The sequence below is a fragment of the Sminthopsis crassicaudata genome, chromosome 5, assembly GCF_048593235.1.
Source record: "Sminthopsis crassicaudata isolate SCR6 chromosome 5, ASM4859323v1, whole genome shotgun sequence".
In the NCBI taxonomy this organism is placed as follows: Eukaryota; Metazoa; Chordata; class Mammalia; order Dasyuromorphia; family Dasyuridae; genus Sminthopsis; species Sminthopsis crassicaudata.
This window is the reverse complement of record NC_133621.1, coordinates 293,287,486-293,305,490: the sequence shown is the minus strand read 5'-3', so window position 1 is coordinate 293,305,490 and position 18,005 is coordinate 293,287,486. Positions and strand designations below refer to the sequence as shown.

The window sequence follows — 18,005 nt, the reverse complement described above, 5'->3', positions numbered from 1 at the left end:
GATATCGAATCAGAACTGGAACCCACAGGTAGAGTAGGAACAAAATTTCACTTGGGTAGAAGCCTATAGTCTCTAAACAGTCTGGATAACTTAATAATCCTTTTCAGTAAATTATTTTTGAGGATACATTCCCCAATACATATACGGTTGCCTATTTTAAAATTATATCTGTGACACTATTATGTTAATAATTGATGTAATTATAAAAATTGCAGAAAAAAAAAAGAAATTAAAAAGGGATGAGATAAATATGAGTCCTAGAAGCAATACAGAGACTTTGGAGTTTATTACGCATGAGAACGACCTTTTAGGAAAATCACTTTGGAAGCTAAATGGGTGGATTGGAGTGGTGAGAACCAGAAACTGGGAGATGAGTTAGAACACTAGTGCAGTAGTCTAGGAGAGGGGAGGGGGATCAGGCCCTGAACTTGGAAGTAATACAGAAGTAGTAAGACAAAGTCTGGGAGCTGACCCGGATGTTGAGGTTAGGGACCTGGTGAGGCATTGGGGGTAAATGGGGAATTCTGGAAGAGGGGTGATTGGGGGGGGGGGAGCAGACCCTGATCCATCCGCTCTACGCACATCATTCTGTCCCATCCAAAACTAAAAGGAAAGGTCAGGGTCTCGTACTGGTTGCTGCCCCCAATACGGAGCCGACTCTGCCAGTGGTGTCCACTGCGGGCGGGAGGCCACTTAGGGACATGGGAGGGAAATCGTACTTTGGGTAGTTGCTAATCTAGGTCTTTTAATTACCCCCAGGGACCAATATGGGCTCAGGAATATGAGGCGGGGAGTTTGTTCACCAAAGGGAGAAAACTGTTCGGTAAGGGTAGACTCTGCCCTTGGTCAGCAGAGAAAGGGGGGGATGCAAGCGGGGGTCATATTAAGCCCTCCCCACAACTCACAGAATTCCTGACTCCACTTCCTCACTAGACAACATCTTGAGAACAGAACACATTACGCTGTAAAGTGGGAAGTCTTTCTCTCATTGGCAGAGGTCAAGCTGGGACCACGAGACCCTCTGTCAGGATCCTGTAGATGTGAATGATGGAGAGGCAGGGGATTGGACTCCATGACCCGAGACCCCTCCCAAATTTAAGAACTTTTGATTCGACAGCACTAGCATTTACTATGCCCTCCCATAAAAAAACCACACCATGACCAAGCTGAATCAACCCCAATATTTTATTTAATTTAAAGTTTTAAAAGGCAGTGGTTAAGCACATTATCTATATATGTATAAAAAGGAAACCAAACTCCTTCTGACTTGATCTAGTAGGTCCCCTCTTTCTATGACATGATTCATTTTTCTACTCTTCGGTCCTAAAATCCTGACACACTCTAAAAATAAAAATGAACATCCCTAACAAAATTAGCAGAAACCAACAATTTTGTGGTCTTAATCTTTTTTTTTTTGTTTTTTAAATATATAAAGTTACCATTAACAACCTGATTATGTACGGTAATGAATGGATCTCTAGAGACACATAGACACAGAGAGGCAGCCCCCAACTGACCGAGACCCCGCTTAGGCCCGAACCCTGGGCTTTCCCAGCCCCGAAGCCGGTCTCCCCTCTCCTTCCCACCCCCAAGCAGCTCTCGCTGCCGGAGACCCCAGTCCCGCGGCGCTGCTGGGGCGACGGGCCGCTATCCTCGACCACCCGATTTGGAACTCAGAATGCCTATTCCCCATAGGGGCAATATCAGCTAGAGACTATTCTATTATTATATACAACACATCAGGGACACTGTAGGTTAAATAGAGTTGGGGGATTAAATAGGGTTGTTTTTTGTGTTTTTTTTTAGGTTGATCTAGGAACCTAACCACCATGCATAATGACCGGTCTATGGGAAATTGCATTCTGAGTCACAAACAATGAGCTTAGAGAAGAAATGCTAGTTGGGGGCAGCCTCTGTGCAATCGCGTGCATGTGTGTGTATACATATATATTCATATGATAGCTTTAAATATAATCGAGACGTGTAAGTGGTGAGATGATACCGGGGCCACGGAGCAGCTGCTCTGGCTTCCCCTAAGCAGGCGGGACACGGCACTCGCCACGTGATTCGGTCTTCGTCCGACGCCGTCGTTCGAGGAGCGTGGGTGGGGGCGCTTGTCCATCCTTTCTGACCAGGGGCCCCGGCAGACCAAATGTCCTGTCCCATCCTCGTGAAATGCAATAATTTTTTTTGTCCCTACACATCAACCCCCCTCCCCGTTTCCCTCCCTCCCCTCCCCCCGCCCTTGGGTAAACGGCACCCCACTAACATTCTGTACCGTTCGGTGCCTCAGTATCAATATAGCAAATCCCACAGAATCACCCCGTTCAGTATCCCGGACGCTGAAGAAGTAAACCAGTGAATGTGCTTCCAGCCAAAAAGCAAGGGCCTAGATGTTGGAGAAAGACTTCCCCCTGGGGCTACAGAGAAAGATGCTGATGAAAGCGATATTGAGAGTGGAGCAGGTGATTCGTTCAGTCGGAGTCGGAGCTGTTCTCCTTGTTGGCGTGGTACTGGCAGAGAGTTTCCTCCAAAGGAGCCATTGTTCCATCCGGCCGCACACCCATGGGCTTAATCACCTCCTCTCTGGAAAAAGGGAAGAAAAGAAAGAGGGGGAAAAAGTATTCACCAGCATCTCCTGTTTGCTTTTGCGTGGGCGCAGGCGCATGCACACACAGGGCCGCCCCCACCCCTCCAGATCCACATCCTTTAAAAAAAGAGTCCTCAAAACCAAAGTGTTTTCCTGAAGCTCTCTCAGGGTGTTTGCAACAAGAAAGATGAAAGGGGTTCTGGAAGGGGGGAAAAGGGAGGGAGATAAAAGCCCCATTCACAGAGGCCAAACCTACTAAGCCAATTAAAAGGCATGAAAAGTCAGGGTCTAAATGGGCTCTGGACGAGGGGCAGGTCCCTTCTCTTCTAAGTAAAAAGCCATCTCCATTTTCCCTTTTGTGAATCTGCTTTGTTCCGGGGTGGGGGAAGAGCTGGGGGGAGCTGTTCAAGTTTCACCTGTCCCCCCGAACCAGGCACACCATTAAGTGGGGGCAGTGGAGACGCTCAATTCATTTAGAGAAATTCAGCAGCCTTTCCCTCTGTCCAGTCTCTTGTGGTGCTGAAGTACCTGTTGCTCCATGTAGCATTAGCCCCCTTCCCCCCTGCTCACTGGGTCTTTTCACCCTTCACCCCCCCCCCTCCTTTTTTTTAAACAAGATTGCTTTTATTTGTGGCAGTTTAATTATGGGATTGACAGCCATTTTAATCTCTTCAAAGCTCCCCAGTGGCCTCTCCATGGCTAATCCAATTATATCTACTCCACAAGTTACAGCCTCATCTAAAGATGATTAATTATTGATTAAGCCAATCAAAAAGTATTAGGAAAGATTTATTTAATCCTTTCATATGCTCTTATTTATTACACGGAGATTATGGCAAAGAGAGTGCTGAGCTAACCAATTCAGTCTTTCCCTACTTTGATAATCACCAGCAATTTCGACATTTCCCTTAAAATGCTTGAAAGCTGCTAAACTCCCAGCCCAAACCCCCAACAAAACAAAACTGTCCCAAGCTCTCAAAATCAACCCCAAAAGCAACAAACAAAAACCCGGGCCTAAAACCAGAAACTACATGGCAGCGGCTGAAAGGAGGAGGAAAGATCTGGAGTGAGAGGGAAGAACTTTGCTCAGAAACCTCGCCCGGCCCAAGTGGGCCGAGGTCTCGAGGTGGGACAAGAGGAGGGTTCTGACTTCAATGGACGGTGGAAGGGTGGATTGCAGAAACAGCGGGAGCGTGGTCCACATGTGCACCGAGAGAAAGGCCACGAGGCAGCCGCCCAGTCACAGCCCGGAGCCCGATGGGGACGGCAAGAACTCCTGTTGGGTTAAAGGCTCCAACCGGGTCTCCCTCAGTACAAGATTTCTGGGTTAGGGAAAAGGAATTAGGCAGGAGATGGGCCAGATCTGCCGCAGTGGGGGCTGGATCTGGGAGTCTGAAAGCTGCCCTCTCTTGAGGAGTCCCGATCACATCTGTGGGGACACCGTCCGCGTCTGTCCCTGCGTTCCACGATTCTCTGCCGCATCCGGCTGTCGGCCTCCTTCCTCTTCTGGATGTATTCTCTCGCCTGGGTCTTCAAGTCCCCGTTCTGCTGCTCCCTGCCGGACCCATCGATCCTTCTGTGGGCCCGAATACTCCGCCACCGGCCTGCTTTTCTCACTCTATGCTCTCTATTTGTTTCTCTCCTGAATTCCATTCCTCTACCTCTAACCATCCGTGGGACATTTCCACTGGAATATCCCCTCAACATCTCAAACAGAATCCAATATCTACCCCAACCCCCTCTTTCTGTCGAGGGTACCCCTATTCTTCATCCACCCTCGCAGCGTCCCCTCCACCAAATCCACTCATTGCCAGACATTGTCTGTTCTGTCTCCCTCCATAGTGCTCACACTGTGAGCGCCCTGGTTCACTTCCAGCGGAAGTCTCTCCCTATTCCACTTTACACTCGAAGCTTTCATCCGAGTGACAGCGATCGAGCTAGTGTTGGAAGCAGAATATGGGAGACCCAAAACCAAATCATGCCTGAGACGCTAAATGTGAGATCTCGAGTCCATCACTTCATCTCTACCTGCCTCAGTTTCCCATCTAGAAAACGTTGACAAAAATAGCCCTCGACTCTGAGGGTTACCGTGAGGTAAAAATGAAACATTTGTAAAGTATAGCCCTAAGGTTATTATTTTCCTAAAGCACGTGAACGACTTGTCTGTCTGTCACTCCATCACTCAAGAAGATTCGATGGCTTCCTCTGGCCTCCAGCATCGGGCAACCTCCAATATGGCTCCAGAGATACTTGCCATGACTCCCCTGCCCTCACTGTACACTCCAATCAAATACCTCAGAGGAAGCCAGCCCTACCTGCCGCTCTCCTGTACCACACTCTGGTGCTTTTTTCTTTTTAAGCAATTGGGGGGGGGGGGGTTAAGTGACTTGCCCAGGGTCACACAGCTAGAAGGACGGTACCAACCTGCATCGATGGGGGAAGGTTCCTCCCCTGGGATTTCCCACTGAAATCACAAGTCTAGCTCCTCTCCCTCTCCTATGTTTATTCACTTGTGAGCATGTTATATGCTTTCCAGAAACTTCTAGAGGGCAGGAACTGTCTCACCTGAGTACTTATATCCCTAAAGCCTCGCGCCTAGAAGGCACTTAACATTCACCGGATGGTTACTAATAGGACTGCATGGTTATATATGAGACACAAATATCTGCGTGGTACACGCCTTCGTGGCACACCTAATTTTCAATAGTCAATAAAGAACAAAATCACCTTTTGCAAAACGGTCAGTGGATGACTAAAGCCCATGTGGATCCATGCCCCGTTCCAGCAAGCGACTGAGAGCTAGCCCGCTCACAGCTGAAGAGCACCAGACTCCCTGGAAAGAGCTCTTCCTCCTCCTGTGCTCCACCAGGAGGGCAGAGCCAATTTCTGGATGCGCTTTTAATTACTGGGGAGGGGCATCTGACAAGAATCAGCTAGTGCTGTCTCACGATTAAGATTTTCACGCGGTAACAACTCAGTTCCACCAAATTCATCCTAACCAAAAGTTAAGGAGAGTCCCCCCTCCTTTACTCATTAACCAGGATGCCTTCGTGGAGAGAATCCCTCCTTGTGGCTCACCGGGCCAAGGAGGAAAGGAACCACAGAGACTACCGCTAAAAAAGCCTAATTCTTTTGACTATACAACCAGGAAGACATCCTTTACTGGCCCCAGAAGTATGGTGACCCCCTTGGAGGGCCTAAGTCTTGGAGGTCACCTGGTCCAACACCCTTATCCACAGATGAGGAAACTGAGGCAGAGTAGTTACAGCTCTTGCCCAAAGCCTCTGGGTACTAAGCGGCAAAGGCAGGGATCCAACCTACTTGTTCCGAAATGTTCCTCTCGGGCCCGATCAGAAAAGCCCACTAAATGCTTCTCAGTGATCTAGGGGCAGGGGGAAAGGGGACCCTGTCCCACGGTTTTTAATTTTCTACCCTCAGATTTTGACAGACACATTTCCTCAAGCCCCTTTTCCCTGGACTCCATAGCCTCTAAGGTCTCTCAGGTTCTGGATCTACATCCCTGTGACGCTTCAGGATGGTCTGTCCCCAAACTTCTGCAAATCTCGGGGGCTTCTGGTCTCCTTTGACCTGGGTGCTTAAGAGCACCAGTGGAAGAGGGGAGTGGCAAGGGGTCATTCGTCCGAAGGATTTTAACTTTCCGAATCTCCCTAGAAACCCAGGTGGGCGCTCCGCTGCGGCTGGCACAGTCTGAGGCCTCCGGGACGAAGGGCCCGACTGGTCCCCCCAGAGCCGCACTTATCCAACACCTTCCCTGACCCGGGCTCCAGGCCGCGGTCTCCGGGCCTCCAACAAAACGCTTGCTTCCAGCGCACTTGTTAGGAAACAAGGACACAATGAAGTGGCTGGTGAAATGCATTCCTGGTCCCCTCTGGGGAGTCTCCTGAGAGTCGCCTTCGAATTTACCTAGGCGAGTCTCCGGCTCTCGCTTGCCATTTAGTCGGTAACGACTCTAAGCCCACTCCCTCACTCTCGGGGGGGGGTTCTTTCTTGTCTGTGCCGCCGTGGACAGGATTGACACACGCGGACTTAATGACGGGGACCGTAACGAGCCGGCAGTCATGCAAACACCAGCCTGCTCTTTGGACAAAGAAGCATGTTAGGGACCTATTCACCTCCCTCTAATTGAGTGCCGAAGAATAGTTCCGATCCTTTTATGTAACATGATTTTGTTCTATGATTAGAAAAGAAGAAAAGAAGGGGGGGGGGGGTAGGAGAAAACCCCACCGTTGCCACCGCTTCCTTCAATCAGCCCCTGATTAATTCTGGGTTTTTAATGAGTGTGGCTGCTTTTTAGCCAGGTTCGGTTACATACTTGTTTTGTTGACTTCTCTTCAATGTCTAACAAAACCTGAGCTGGGATAATTGGGAATCATTTCACTGGCAATGGGATTCTTGCTATTAATATAAGGTTGGCTTGGAAAAAGAGGTCTGACATTTTTAAATGAGGCATTTAATATTTAATTCTTCCTAACATTTGTGAGACGGGAGGGAGAAGTTCGGATATAAATAAAACATTTTAATTAATACCAAGCTTCTTTTCAACAGTGCTCCATAAAGAACGAGCCGCCATTGAATCCAGGAGGCCCGGAGCTGGAGATGCTGTAGGTGAAATTCCAAGTTGGAGAATAATGATCTGGTCTGGTTTTAAAGCACCCGCCTGAAATGCCCCCATTTACCGAATCACAGAAATCGCTCGGCCCGCTCTGAGGCTCGAGGCCGTCGGTAACGACCCGGGCCCGGCTTTTCTTGTCCTTTTCCCATGGAGAAATAAAGAGGCTACTGCAGGTTCCTAACGGCCACTAGTCTGTGGGGTAGCATTAGGATGGCTACTTGGGGACAGATGCCACGACTTGGTTTTCCAACCAAAACTCATGTGTATTTATTAAATTCTTATTTTGTGCTACTGCCTGTGAGCAAGTATTAAGTGCCTAATATGTGCTAGGAACACAAAACCAAAACCAGTATGGTCCCTGCCCTCAAGAAGCTGACTTCTTCCTGCAAGGAAAACATCAGAGAACAGAGAATCTCCGTGGGTGAAAGTCCCACCTCAGACACTTAGGGGCTAGGACACTGAACAAGTCATTGGCTCCCTGCGAACCTCGTGGAAAATCAAAGTGCTGGCCACAAGGTCCTCGGAGGTCCCTGGGCTCTAGATCGACGATGTTGCCATAGAAATGAGGAAACACCAGGAGCTGAGGGATCAGGAAAGACTTGTCATAAACTGTGACCTCAAGCACGAACGGCAAAGGCCTTAGAGAGAGACAGAAAGAGAGAGAGAGAACGAGACAGAGACAGAGACACGGGAAAGGAGGGAGAAAAAGAGAAAGGTAGAAATGGGGGGGAGAGAGAAAGAGAGAGAGAAAGAGACATAGAGAAAGAGAAAGAAAGAGAGGGAGAGAGAGAGACAGAGAGAAAGAGAAAGAGAGAGAAAGAGAGACAGAGAGAAAGAGAGGGAGAGAGAGAGAGACAGAGAGAAAGAGAAAGAGAGAGAAAGAGAGAGACAGAGAAAGAGAGAGAGAGACAGAGAGGGGAGAGAGAGAGAGAGAGAGAGAGAGAGAGAGAGAGAGACAGAGAGAAAGAGAGGGAGAGAGAGAGAGACAGAGAGAAAGAGAAAGAGAGAGAAAGAGAGAGACAGAGAAAGAGAGAGAGAGACAGAGAGGGGAGAGAGAGAGAGAGAGAGAGAGAGAGAGAGAGAGAGAGAGAGAGAGACAGAGACAGAGAGAGAGAGACAGAGACAGAGAGAGAGACAGAGAGAGAGAGAGGGGAGAGAGAGAGAGAGACAGAGAAGAGAGAGAGAGAGAGAGAGAGAGGGGAGAGAGAGAGAGAGACAGAGAAAGAGAGAGAGAGACAGAGAGAGAGGGGAGAGAGAGAGAGAGAGAGAGAGAGACAGAGAAAGAGAGAGAGAGACAGAGAGAGAGGGGAGAGAGAGAGAGAGAGAGACAGACAGAGACAGAGAGAGAGAGAGAGAGGAGAGAGAGAGAGAGAGAGAGAGAGACAGAGAGGAGAGAGAGACACAGGAAAGGAGGGAGAAAAAGAGAAAGGTAGAAATGGGGGGGACAGAGAAGAGAGAGAGAGAGAGAGAGAGAGAGAGAGAGAGAGAGAGAGAGAGAGAGAGAGAGAGAGAGAGAGAGAGAGAAAAGAAAGATGGGGAAATAGAGAAAGTGGATAGAGCCAGAGCCAGAGAGAGAAGGGGGAGAAAGAGAGACGGGAGGCTCCGGCACGTTCTGTGCAGGGAGACTTTCCATAGAAGGCTCAGTGTCCAGCCTGGCTGCTGTCTGAGGCCGCGGGTCTCTTTCCCTGACCACATGTGTGCAGCACCGGGAGTACAGCCTCTCTTCCAACATGAGCCTTTTCCTTCTTCCATCTGCTCAGGGGGAATCATTCTTCCCCTTGGGAGCTGCTGCCACCGGGACCCTCCGGATGCAGCCGGCCTGTCCTCAGTGGCAGACGCGCCGGCTCTTTCCCGGCCAGGGCACCTGTCCCTCTCGTGCCGGCCATTCCGGTTCCCAGGCCCGGAATCTACCACGGGAAGCCTCCGTTTTTCCAGGCTGGGTCCTCCTCGGAGTGTGGCTCCGCACACTGGGAAGTGAGCAGAGAGATGCAAATACATGCTTGGGGAAAAGGGGTCACCTGGAGGGAGGTGGGGATACAGAAGTGACTGGGATGGGACGACATTCATAAAAGACATGGTAAAAGAAAAGGGAGGAAGGAAATACCGGCACGCCCAGCGGCACCTGGCACCGACCACGCTCTTACCCTGAGGGGGAGGCTCAGGAGCTGAGGGAGCAAACATCCAGCGCAGAGCGTCCTCGGGGAAGGTTCTCTCCGGCCGGGCGAGCTCGGGGCTCCGGGGCCCAGGGCACCCGACTTACCGACAGCCCCGGGCTTGGCGGAGACCTTCGTCCCGGCCTGTCATTAGCTCACAGACAAGGGAGGCCTAGCGCCCTAGGAGGAGGGTAGTGGCGGGGCGGGGCAGAGCCCCGGCTTCCTTCTCATTCCGGTGCCCTTTCCACCACACACCGTCTCGGGGACCCGTGAGCAAGCCCAGCCCGATCCCCGCGTTTCTTCGAGGAGGCAATTTAGAGCTCACTGGTTGGCAGAAATCAATCGCTAAACCAACAAGTCTTTATGAAGGGCCTACAGGCGCCGGGCGCTGTGTAGGTGGTGGGGATGCGGAGACAGAGAATGAGACAGGCCCTATCCTCCAAGGAGCTCACATTCTAAGGGAGGGAGATCCCGTAGTTCCAGCTAATGGCATGCAAAGGCCGACTTCCCCCAACTAATCCCCTTTCCAACATCTACGTGTCTCTCCCGAACAGAATAAAATTACTCAGACTCTCACTAGCCTTCTCTTTAGAACCTAGTTTTAAGTAAAAAAAAAATAAGTTGCTATAAATACTGTAATAATTTCTATCATTTTACAATTAAATAAAAGTTTTTAGCCTGAACTTTACTTGATTAGCACGACTGTTCCCATGAACAGAAGAGAAAAAGCAGCTTGCCTAGGAAACCACAAAATCTACCATCGAGCTAGCGCCGTGGGCCCTGCGCCCTTCCTGAGCGCTACCAAGTGGCCGTGACTAAGCCTCGCCCGGGGCTCCCTGAAGCCAAGGATGCTGCCCCCGGCCGGGTGGGGGTCTCTACGTGCACCTGAGCAGTGGCTGCCGCCCCAGCTTTGAGCCTGAGCATGTCCCCTGCTTTTTCCCAGAGACGGAAGCTGAACCTCAGAAAGATGGAAAGACTTGCCCAAAGTTCCCACAGCTAGTCAGTGTCAGAGCTGGGATACGAACCCAGGCCGTCAGAGTCCAGCGTGATATAGTGCAGAGAGCATCTGTTTTCAACAGAAAGGATAGATTTTACTGAGAGAATCAAATGCTGAAGATTTCCCCATACAACCCTCCATAAGCGGGACCCGGTGGAAGGAGGGGGGCACGGGGGGCGGGGACACAGGCCCGGTCGGGGAGGAAGCGAAAGGCGCCTGGCCCAAGAGCTCCAGAGCTGCCGGAGCCTGGGGGAAGGGGAAGGGTGCTCTGGGACCGAGATGCCGATGGACAGCGCATCAGCTCGACTGAACTCTGTAGCTCCTCCGGTCCCCAGGACAGAGCTCCGCACCAGAAGGTGCCTGATAAATGTCTGTCCTTTTGAAAATTGGGTTCACTTTAATCCAATGATCGAAGCATTTATTAAGTGCCTGCTGTGTTCCAGGCACTGTGCCAGCTGCTAGGACTACGAAGGCCAAATTAAAACAGTCCCTGCCTTTGAGGAGCCTACATTCTACGGGCTAAGCATTTCCATGTGAGGCCCTGGGATCGCCCCCCCCCCATCGGGATGGGCAACATTCACTCGCTCAGAACAAATGCGGAAATACAAGGGTTCGGGGAGCGTTGCTGTTGCCTTGCGGCTGGGCCCAGGACTGGTGGAGGGCTTTCGAGACAAAAAAGAAAGGGGGTAAAGAGAGCACTAAAGAAACCCCCAGAAAGGCCTCCGGGCCCGACCTCTCGGTCCGTTTACTCTGGAAGCCCACAAGTCTCCCCATTTTTTTCTGCAGGGGGTAGGCAGTAAGGGGCGTAAGGGGCTGCAGCCACAGCGGCTGGGCCGTCACCCCACACAGACCCTGCGCCTGCCAGAGTCGCGGGGGGCCCTGCATCTCCTCGAATTGGGGAAGGGCAAGAAGGGTGAGGGGAAGAGACAGAAGGCCTCCCCTCCCTTCTCCACCTGGGCCTGACTGGGAGAGAAGGCATCCAGGGACCCGGCTGGTGCTGCCTTCTGTCTCGGACCTGGAGACGTAAGGAGAGCGGCCAGCCGTCTAGTAAGAGACATGCTCGGCAAGGATCAAAGGAGCCATTCATCGGATAAGAGTCTGTGGGGTTAGTTCCCCCTCCCCTCCGCAAAGCAGGCCTGTGGGGGCGCTGACATCTCCACCCCGGCCGGCACGCTTCCCTGGGGAACCAGCCAGTCTTAGGACTTCCACCACGGAATACCATGAAACGTCCGGGCGCGCGGCGTCCCGGGGGCGCTGAGGTTTAGCGAACACGGGCTCGGCCACCGGCTCTCAGGCTGCCCGGCCCCTCTGGGAGCCCGAAAGTTTTAAGAGTGGCTAATCTGCACGGCCCTCGGGGCCAGGTGAGGAGGGTAAGCCCAGGCCTCGCTTCCTGCAGCACCCCAGAGACTCAGGGAGAGCGGGGAGGCTAAAGTGTCCGCTTCCCTGGACCTAGGAAGAAAAGTGCCCTCGCTACTGCCAGTTCTTGTTCTCCCCACTTGGAGTCCCACATCTTTAAGCAGAGGCAGGGCCAAGCGCTCTCTTTGTGCAGAGCCCACAGGGGTTAGTCACAATCGTCTCGGCCATTTCTTTGATCAGTGCTTTAGCAAATGCTCGGGGTCCCCGGAAGGCACAACGTCCCGGTGGAATCCAACCTTTCTGTTTCCCTTTCCCCTCTGCAAAATCAAGATGGCGGCAGCTACAACTGACTAAAAGGGATGATCTGCTGTACTAGGCCCATCAGAGCACCTCGGACAAAGACACCAGAGTGAATGAAACAGTCGGGGGCTGATGATTAGCTAAGTATAAACGCCATTCTGCTTCGGCTTTAGCTCTTTCTGCCCTACATTTCCCTGCCCCTAGCACCAACACTGAAGACCTTTAAACTTCAGAATACAGCAAAGGCACCTATTTCGTGAGGACCGATTTCCACCTCTGTGGCCCTTCCACACATCGTCCCCTGCAGCTGGACCCCCCGGGAGTGATCGCTCCTGTTTCCCCCCCACGCCCACCTCTTAGTTCTGAGGGCAACTGATGGAAAACTACCCAAAGCAGGCCAAACCCGGGCCCCACAACGAGCCAGCAGAGGGTCTGCACTAGCACTAAGCTCTGCCTCCCCTCTAATCTAGCGCCCCGACTCTCCAGGCCCGTGGCCCGGCCCCGCGGGTCTGCGCTCCCAGGACCACCCACTCACTCCACAGAAAGCCTCGTCCGAGGCCTCGCCTCCCGTGACTCGGGAAGCTCCTGCGCTAAGGTGGAAGCAGGTGCCAGGGTGACTAACGTGGGAGAGGTCCTCGTCAGAAAGCTGCCCGCCACGGCAACTCACAGAAGCCATTTACTAAAGCACAGACCAGCGACAACCTTCATCAGTGAAGAGAGTGCCCCTAAACCTGAGGCCCTCAAGGACCGGAGTAAGCAGCCCTGAGTAAGACCCTCCACCGGTCAGAGCTTCAATGTCAGATGTCAAAAATGAAAATTAAACATCATGATTGGAGGGGGAGGGGAACTACAAAAGCACTGGTTCCAATAAGGGCGCCCCTACTGAAGACTGACAGGCTCAAATCAGTGAATGCTCCGGTAAGCCAGCGGCCACCTTCACACGCCAAATAAGAATGGCAAGAAGGCACACCCGGCACAGGCAGAGAACGGGAAGCCTTAGCCATCTTCCTCATTAATTTATGCTCGCTCCCTCTTTTCCCAATGGTCAGTTTAATCATTAATTTGGGGGCAAAAGGGAGGGTGGCGGAGGGAATCCGTGAGCGTGAATGGGGGGAAAAGGACATCTTTATTTCAATATCACTGACTTCCTTTGCATTCCTATTTTATGTATTTCAAAACATAATTTTGAGAAGCCTAGGGACGGACCGCCAAAGGGTCCAAGCCACCAAAAAAGGTGAAAGACTCTTATGTATGCGCTTGCCTATTTATGTAGCTCATACCCACGATGTAGAATGTAAGCACCTTGAGGACAGGGGCTGTTTTTTGTTTTTTCTTTATAAAACCAATGCACACAGCAGGGCCTTAATAAATGCTTGTTGGATTAGCCCAGATCCGGCAATAACGAGTATGAGAAGCCACGAGGGCCGTGACAGATGTCCCCATTCATCATGGAAGACTTTTGGAATCCTAAGGGCGCTCTCAAGGAGAGACAAAGAAATAGACAAATTAAAAAAAAAACCCAAACCAAAAAAATCACCCCGAGCAAACCCAGATGGGAATACAATACCTGGAAAGTTTATCAAGCATGTTGACAAGTTTCATGGCCTCGTATTCCTTTTGTTCTTCTGTCATTTCATCTATGGGATTTGGCATGGGTTCCTCTAAATGACCAGTGATAAGATTAATGCTATGAAAAGAAAAAAAGGTTATGCTGTATGTTTTAAAAGCATCCTCTTTCATCATTTTCTCTGGTCCATGGGGCGGAAGTCAGTTTGTCTAAGAAAGAGACTAAGAGCCAAAGAATATGGAAATAATTCCCATTTATCAATTTCAAGAGTCATTTTATGATGACTCAAGGCCATGGCATTTTAAGGAAAGTTTTTTTTTTTTAAAAAAAATCTCCTTTGCGGAATTCAGGAAGTGATTTTTCATTAATCGGAGTAGAGAAATTAAGACGGATTGGCCGACTGGGGGGAAACGGTGTGGCTATTTGTTAGGCACACATTTTGATGGAACGAGCCAATACAAGCTATCATCCTGGATACTTAAATCTTAATTTATAAGGAGACAGCTCGTCTCTCAGGAAGGAGGAAGGAGGGTCAGTTTTGTTATAGAACATAAAATATAAACATTACAAAGCACACTGGGAAACGATGACAGAGAGGGTCCATAAGAAAGGATAGTATGCCGGTTAGTCATCCCAGAAGATGAATTCATTAACTCTTTAACTCTATCACTTCAAAGTATAGCAGAGTCGGCAGTATTTAGTAAAAAAAAAAAAAAAAAAAAAAAAGAGAAAGAGAGAGAAAAAAGAAAAAAGCAGAATGGATTTTAGCGTGTTTGACTTAAATTAGGGGAAAAGAAGTAGCGTAAGGCAGGGAAAAGACTCATTTTATACAATATTGAATCCCAGGTCTAACTTTTTAAATCCCTTTCTATTATCAGGTCTTCTTATTTCTCAACAGAGCAATAAGGAACAGAACCAAGAGCTGAATGAGGAGGATCCTAACTGACACCGGATGACCGTGAGCCAAACTGCTCCGTCTCCCTAAAGCTGTCTAACTTTTTCCCCCTGAGGCTGGGGTTAAGTGACTTGCCCAGGGTCACACAGCCAGGAAGTGTCTGAGACCAGATTTGAACTCGGGGCCTCCTGACTTCAGGGCTGGTGCTCCTCGCTGCCCCGAGCCTTGTAACTTTTGGTCATCATGTTTCCAGGCTGTGGCCAGCAGGTAGAGAATGAAGGAATCAGACCCCAGAGGAGGTCGAGTAGGGAAGCAGCGCTGTATTAAATACCTAAGATTTATTCAGAAAACGGCTGACTCCAAGTCTGGCTTTGGTTTCCAGGGAATGAAGAACATCTCAACTCAAGAAAGGAAAACCCTGATTTTCCAATCAGAAAAGCAGTGATGTTTCTCCTCCAGTGGAACACAATTATCCCAACGGGGGACGGTGTCCCAGGGAGTCTGACTCATGAAAACAAGGGATGTGTCATCCACCTTCATTACCAGGAACTACTAAGTCACAGCAAACCGACAATGATGATGACGACGGAACCTCATTACTGGAGGAGCCCTGAGTCAGGACCCAGCTGGGGGCTCGTAAGAATCAAGAATGTGGCAGGAATAACACGATCCCGGAGGAGATCCCGTGAATGTTAAAATGAATGTAATTTCTAGCAACTCACTCATCTAGAGACTTTATAGTCTTTAAGGGGAGTTCTTCATAGCTACCTCATAAAGAAGATGGCTGTGGTTTCGGAGACAAGCCGGAAATGAATTCCTGGGAAACTGGGGATTATTCCCCAATCTCTGCTCCAGTGAGCAAGAACACCTAAGTAACGACAGACGAAAGGTGCGAGACTGATAAGCGTCTAGAAGAGGAGAAATCTGAGGAAGGAGCCACCTGTAAACACCCTGCCCAATGCAAGACTGAGAAAGCATGGGAGAATTCCTGACGGCTTGGGAAGCAGAAATAAAGACACTTTTTTTTTTGGGGTGGGGGTGGGGCTGAGGCAAATGGGGTTAAATGACTTGCTCAGGATCACAGAGCTAGGAAGTGTCAACTGCTCAAAGTCAGGTCCTCCATCTACCGCACCATCTAGCTGCCCCAACAATTTCACCTCATCTCACGGGGATATCTCAAGACTAGACTTTACATATGCGGTAGAATTAATAACAATGATAGTTGACACTGAAGTGCCGCTGTTTCCCAGACTTTTTCTGTGCATTATTTCATCGGAACCCCAAAGCTCTGTGAGGATGATAGTCTGAATTTAACTTCCCCACTTAACAGATGAGAGAATGGAGGCACCGAGAGGGGATCATGCTCAAGGTCACCGGCTGGGGAGTGCCAGAGGCTGGCTTCAAACTAGCTTCTCCTGACTCTCCCTCCAAACCCCAGGACGACTGCGGAACTCTCAGCTATTGGCGCCCCTGCAGCAACTGCTGATTTTGGAATAAAGCTGCTTTGTAAATTGTCAGCAGGGACGAGTGCGGGACTGATGAGGTTAGTCTAAGTCAGAGAGAGGAGCTCACTGGACGCCAATAAAGCACAGTGTGAAAGTCCCAACTGCAATGATGGGGAGTCAGGAGAGATCAAGATTTGGATTCTGCCTCTGACACGGTGACTATGGCCAGATCCCTCCATCACTCTGAGCCTCAGTTTCCCTCCTTTGTAAAATGGGAATAATGGCTACCATATTTACCTTAAGGGACTATTATGAGACTCAAGTGAGCTAATGTGAGTAAAACATTCCTTAAAGTTTTTACCTTAAACATTAAGTTTAATGATCCAATTAAACCCAATTTTAACCTTAAAGCATTAGACAAATGGCAGTAATATTATTGCTATTTAATAATCTGCTCCTTCAAGGATAGCAGAAAGGGAATGAGAAGTCAAAAAACATGAATTCAATTTCTGATTTTAGTGCTGTCTGAGTAAACCTTGAGGACGTCAATTTACTTCTCTCCACCTTACTTGCCTCAGCTATAAAATGAGGATAATGTATGCACGTTCTCTGTCTCACAAGGGTGCTGTAAAGCAGTCTTAAAGCATTATATCAATGCAGATTATCATCATTTGTGATTATTATGGCTGCTGCTAACTCAGCCAGGGGGTAGTCCACAGGAACATGCCAAATGTGAAAAGAAAGCGGTAGGACCTTTTCTTATAGATGGCCACAAAATTTACAGAATTGTCTGTTCAAAAATCTGATTTAAATTTTGTTCAAAATGTCTCGTGTAAGGGTCACTGGCTCCTTTAAGAAAGCAGCTCTGCACAGGACCCAGGTTACACATTCACTGTGCAGCAGTCAGGGAAGAAAGGTCATTCTAAGGCAGGCCCTACAACTGGCAAGGAGTCATCACAAGGCCTTTTGTGGTCCCAAGAGGCACACTGGATTTTCTCTTTTCCCCCCATTTTGCTACACGGGAGAAAGCAGACAGATGCTCCAAGAGCAAGAAAGTTGAAAGAATCCTGTGGCTGGTGAGCCCATTCTGTAGCCCTGGCTCCACAGAAGTACGGATGTTATTAAAGCTTATTTTAATAAGTCTTTTTCAATTAACTTAAAATAAAAACAAAAAGTTTTAGGACTAATTAGAAGGTGCTTAATTGTACCAAGATTTGGATTCTAAAAAAAAAAAAAAAAGATCCAACTTCTAACATTGTGTGACTATGGCCAGATCTCTCCATCACTGAGCCTCAATTTCTCTCCTCTGTAAAATGGGAATGCCGATTTACAAAATGTTTTTTTAAAAAACAATCTCTATAATTATGATGTATGATGAATATTTCCCATGTTTCATTACAAAATAATACATTCAATAAATGAAATTACGGAAAACTCAACAGTTATCAATCTGGTGAAAAAATCTCAACTCTTAACACAGAACACCCACCATGGCGCAAGGCACGCAAAACACCCATGGTGACATAATGCCTAACTTGTAGGCCCAAGTACTTGATGAGGGGGAATAGGGTAGGAGGGACGGGATGGGGTGGGGGGAGAACACTGCCAAATGAAACATCTCACCAACAAGCTAGGGGTTGTTTGGAGACCTCGGACAATATTCCACTGCAACTTTGGGCTGCTGGGGTTAGGAACCTCAAAAACACAATATAATAACTTAACACACTAAAGTACTAGGTTCCTATAACACAATTTAAATCCCATAACAACACGTATCATCACAACCCAAACTGTGTGTAACAGGAAGGATTCTAAACCTCAGGAGTTGGGATGGTTTTTTAAAGCAAAAAAATACAGAATCGGGGATGGCGGGTTCCTGGGAGTTTTCTCGGTGGAGTTTCGGTAACGTCCTAATTAAAGGGAGAGGACTGCTCTTATTCTAGCCATGGTGCAGGGGAGAGAGCAGACCCTGACGCTAAGGAGGAGCAGGTTCCCTCTCAGACAGCCGTGTGACTGAGGACACTTTCCCCCACTGCCAGACAACTCTTACAAATGACAAAGGGGGTGCT

General features: G+C 49.2%; 1 protein-coding gene across 3 annotated transcripts in view; it reads right to left on the bottom strand.

Moving 5' to 3' along the window:
* Positions 1-1,167: 1,167 nt before the first annotated feature.
* RIC8B (RIC8 guanine nucleotide exchange factor B) overlaps positions 1,168-18,005 on the bottom strand; it is an 85,445-nt gene continuing 68,607 nt past the window's right edge. For 2 of the 3 annotated variants that reach the window (XM_074271488.1, XM_074271487.1), the window contains exons 9-10: positions 13,597-13,716; positions 1,168-2,586 (exon numbers count right to left, since the gene is read on the bottom strand). In XM_074271488.1, the coding sequence (XP_074127589.1) occupies positions 2,475-2,586; positions 13,597-13,716 (232 nt within the window). In that variant the 3' untranslated portion in view covers positions 1,168-2,474. Of the gene's footprint in view, positions 2,587-10,401; positions 10,443-13,596; positions 13,717-18,005 lie in introns of all 3 variants that reach the window. The other variant, XM_074271489.1, reaches the window with a different exon arrangement.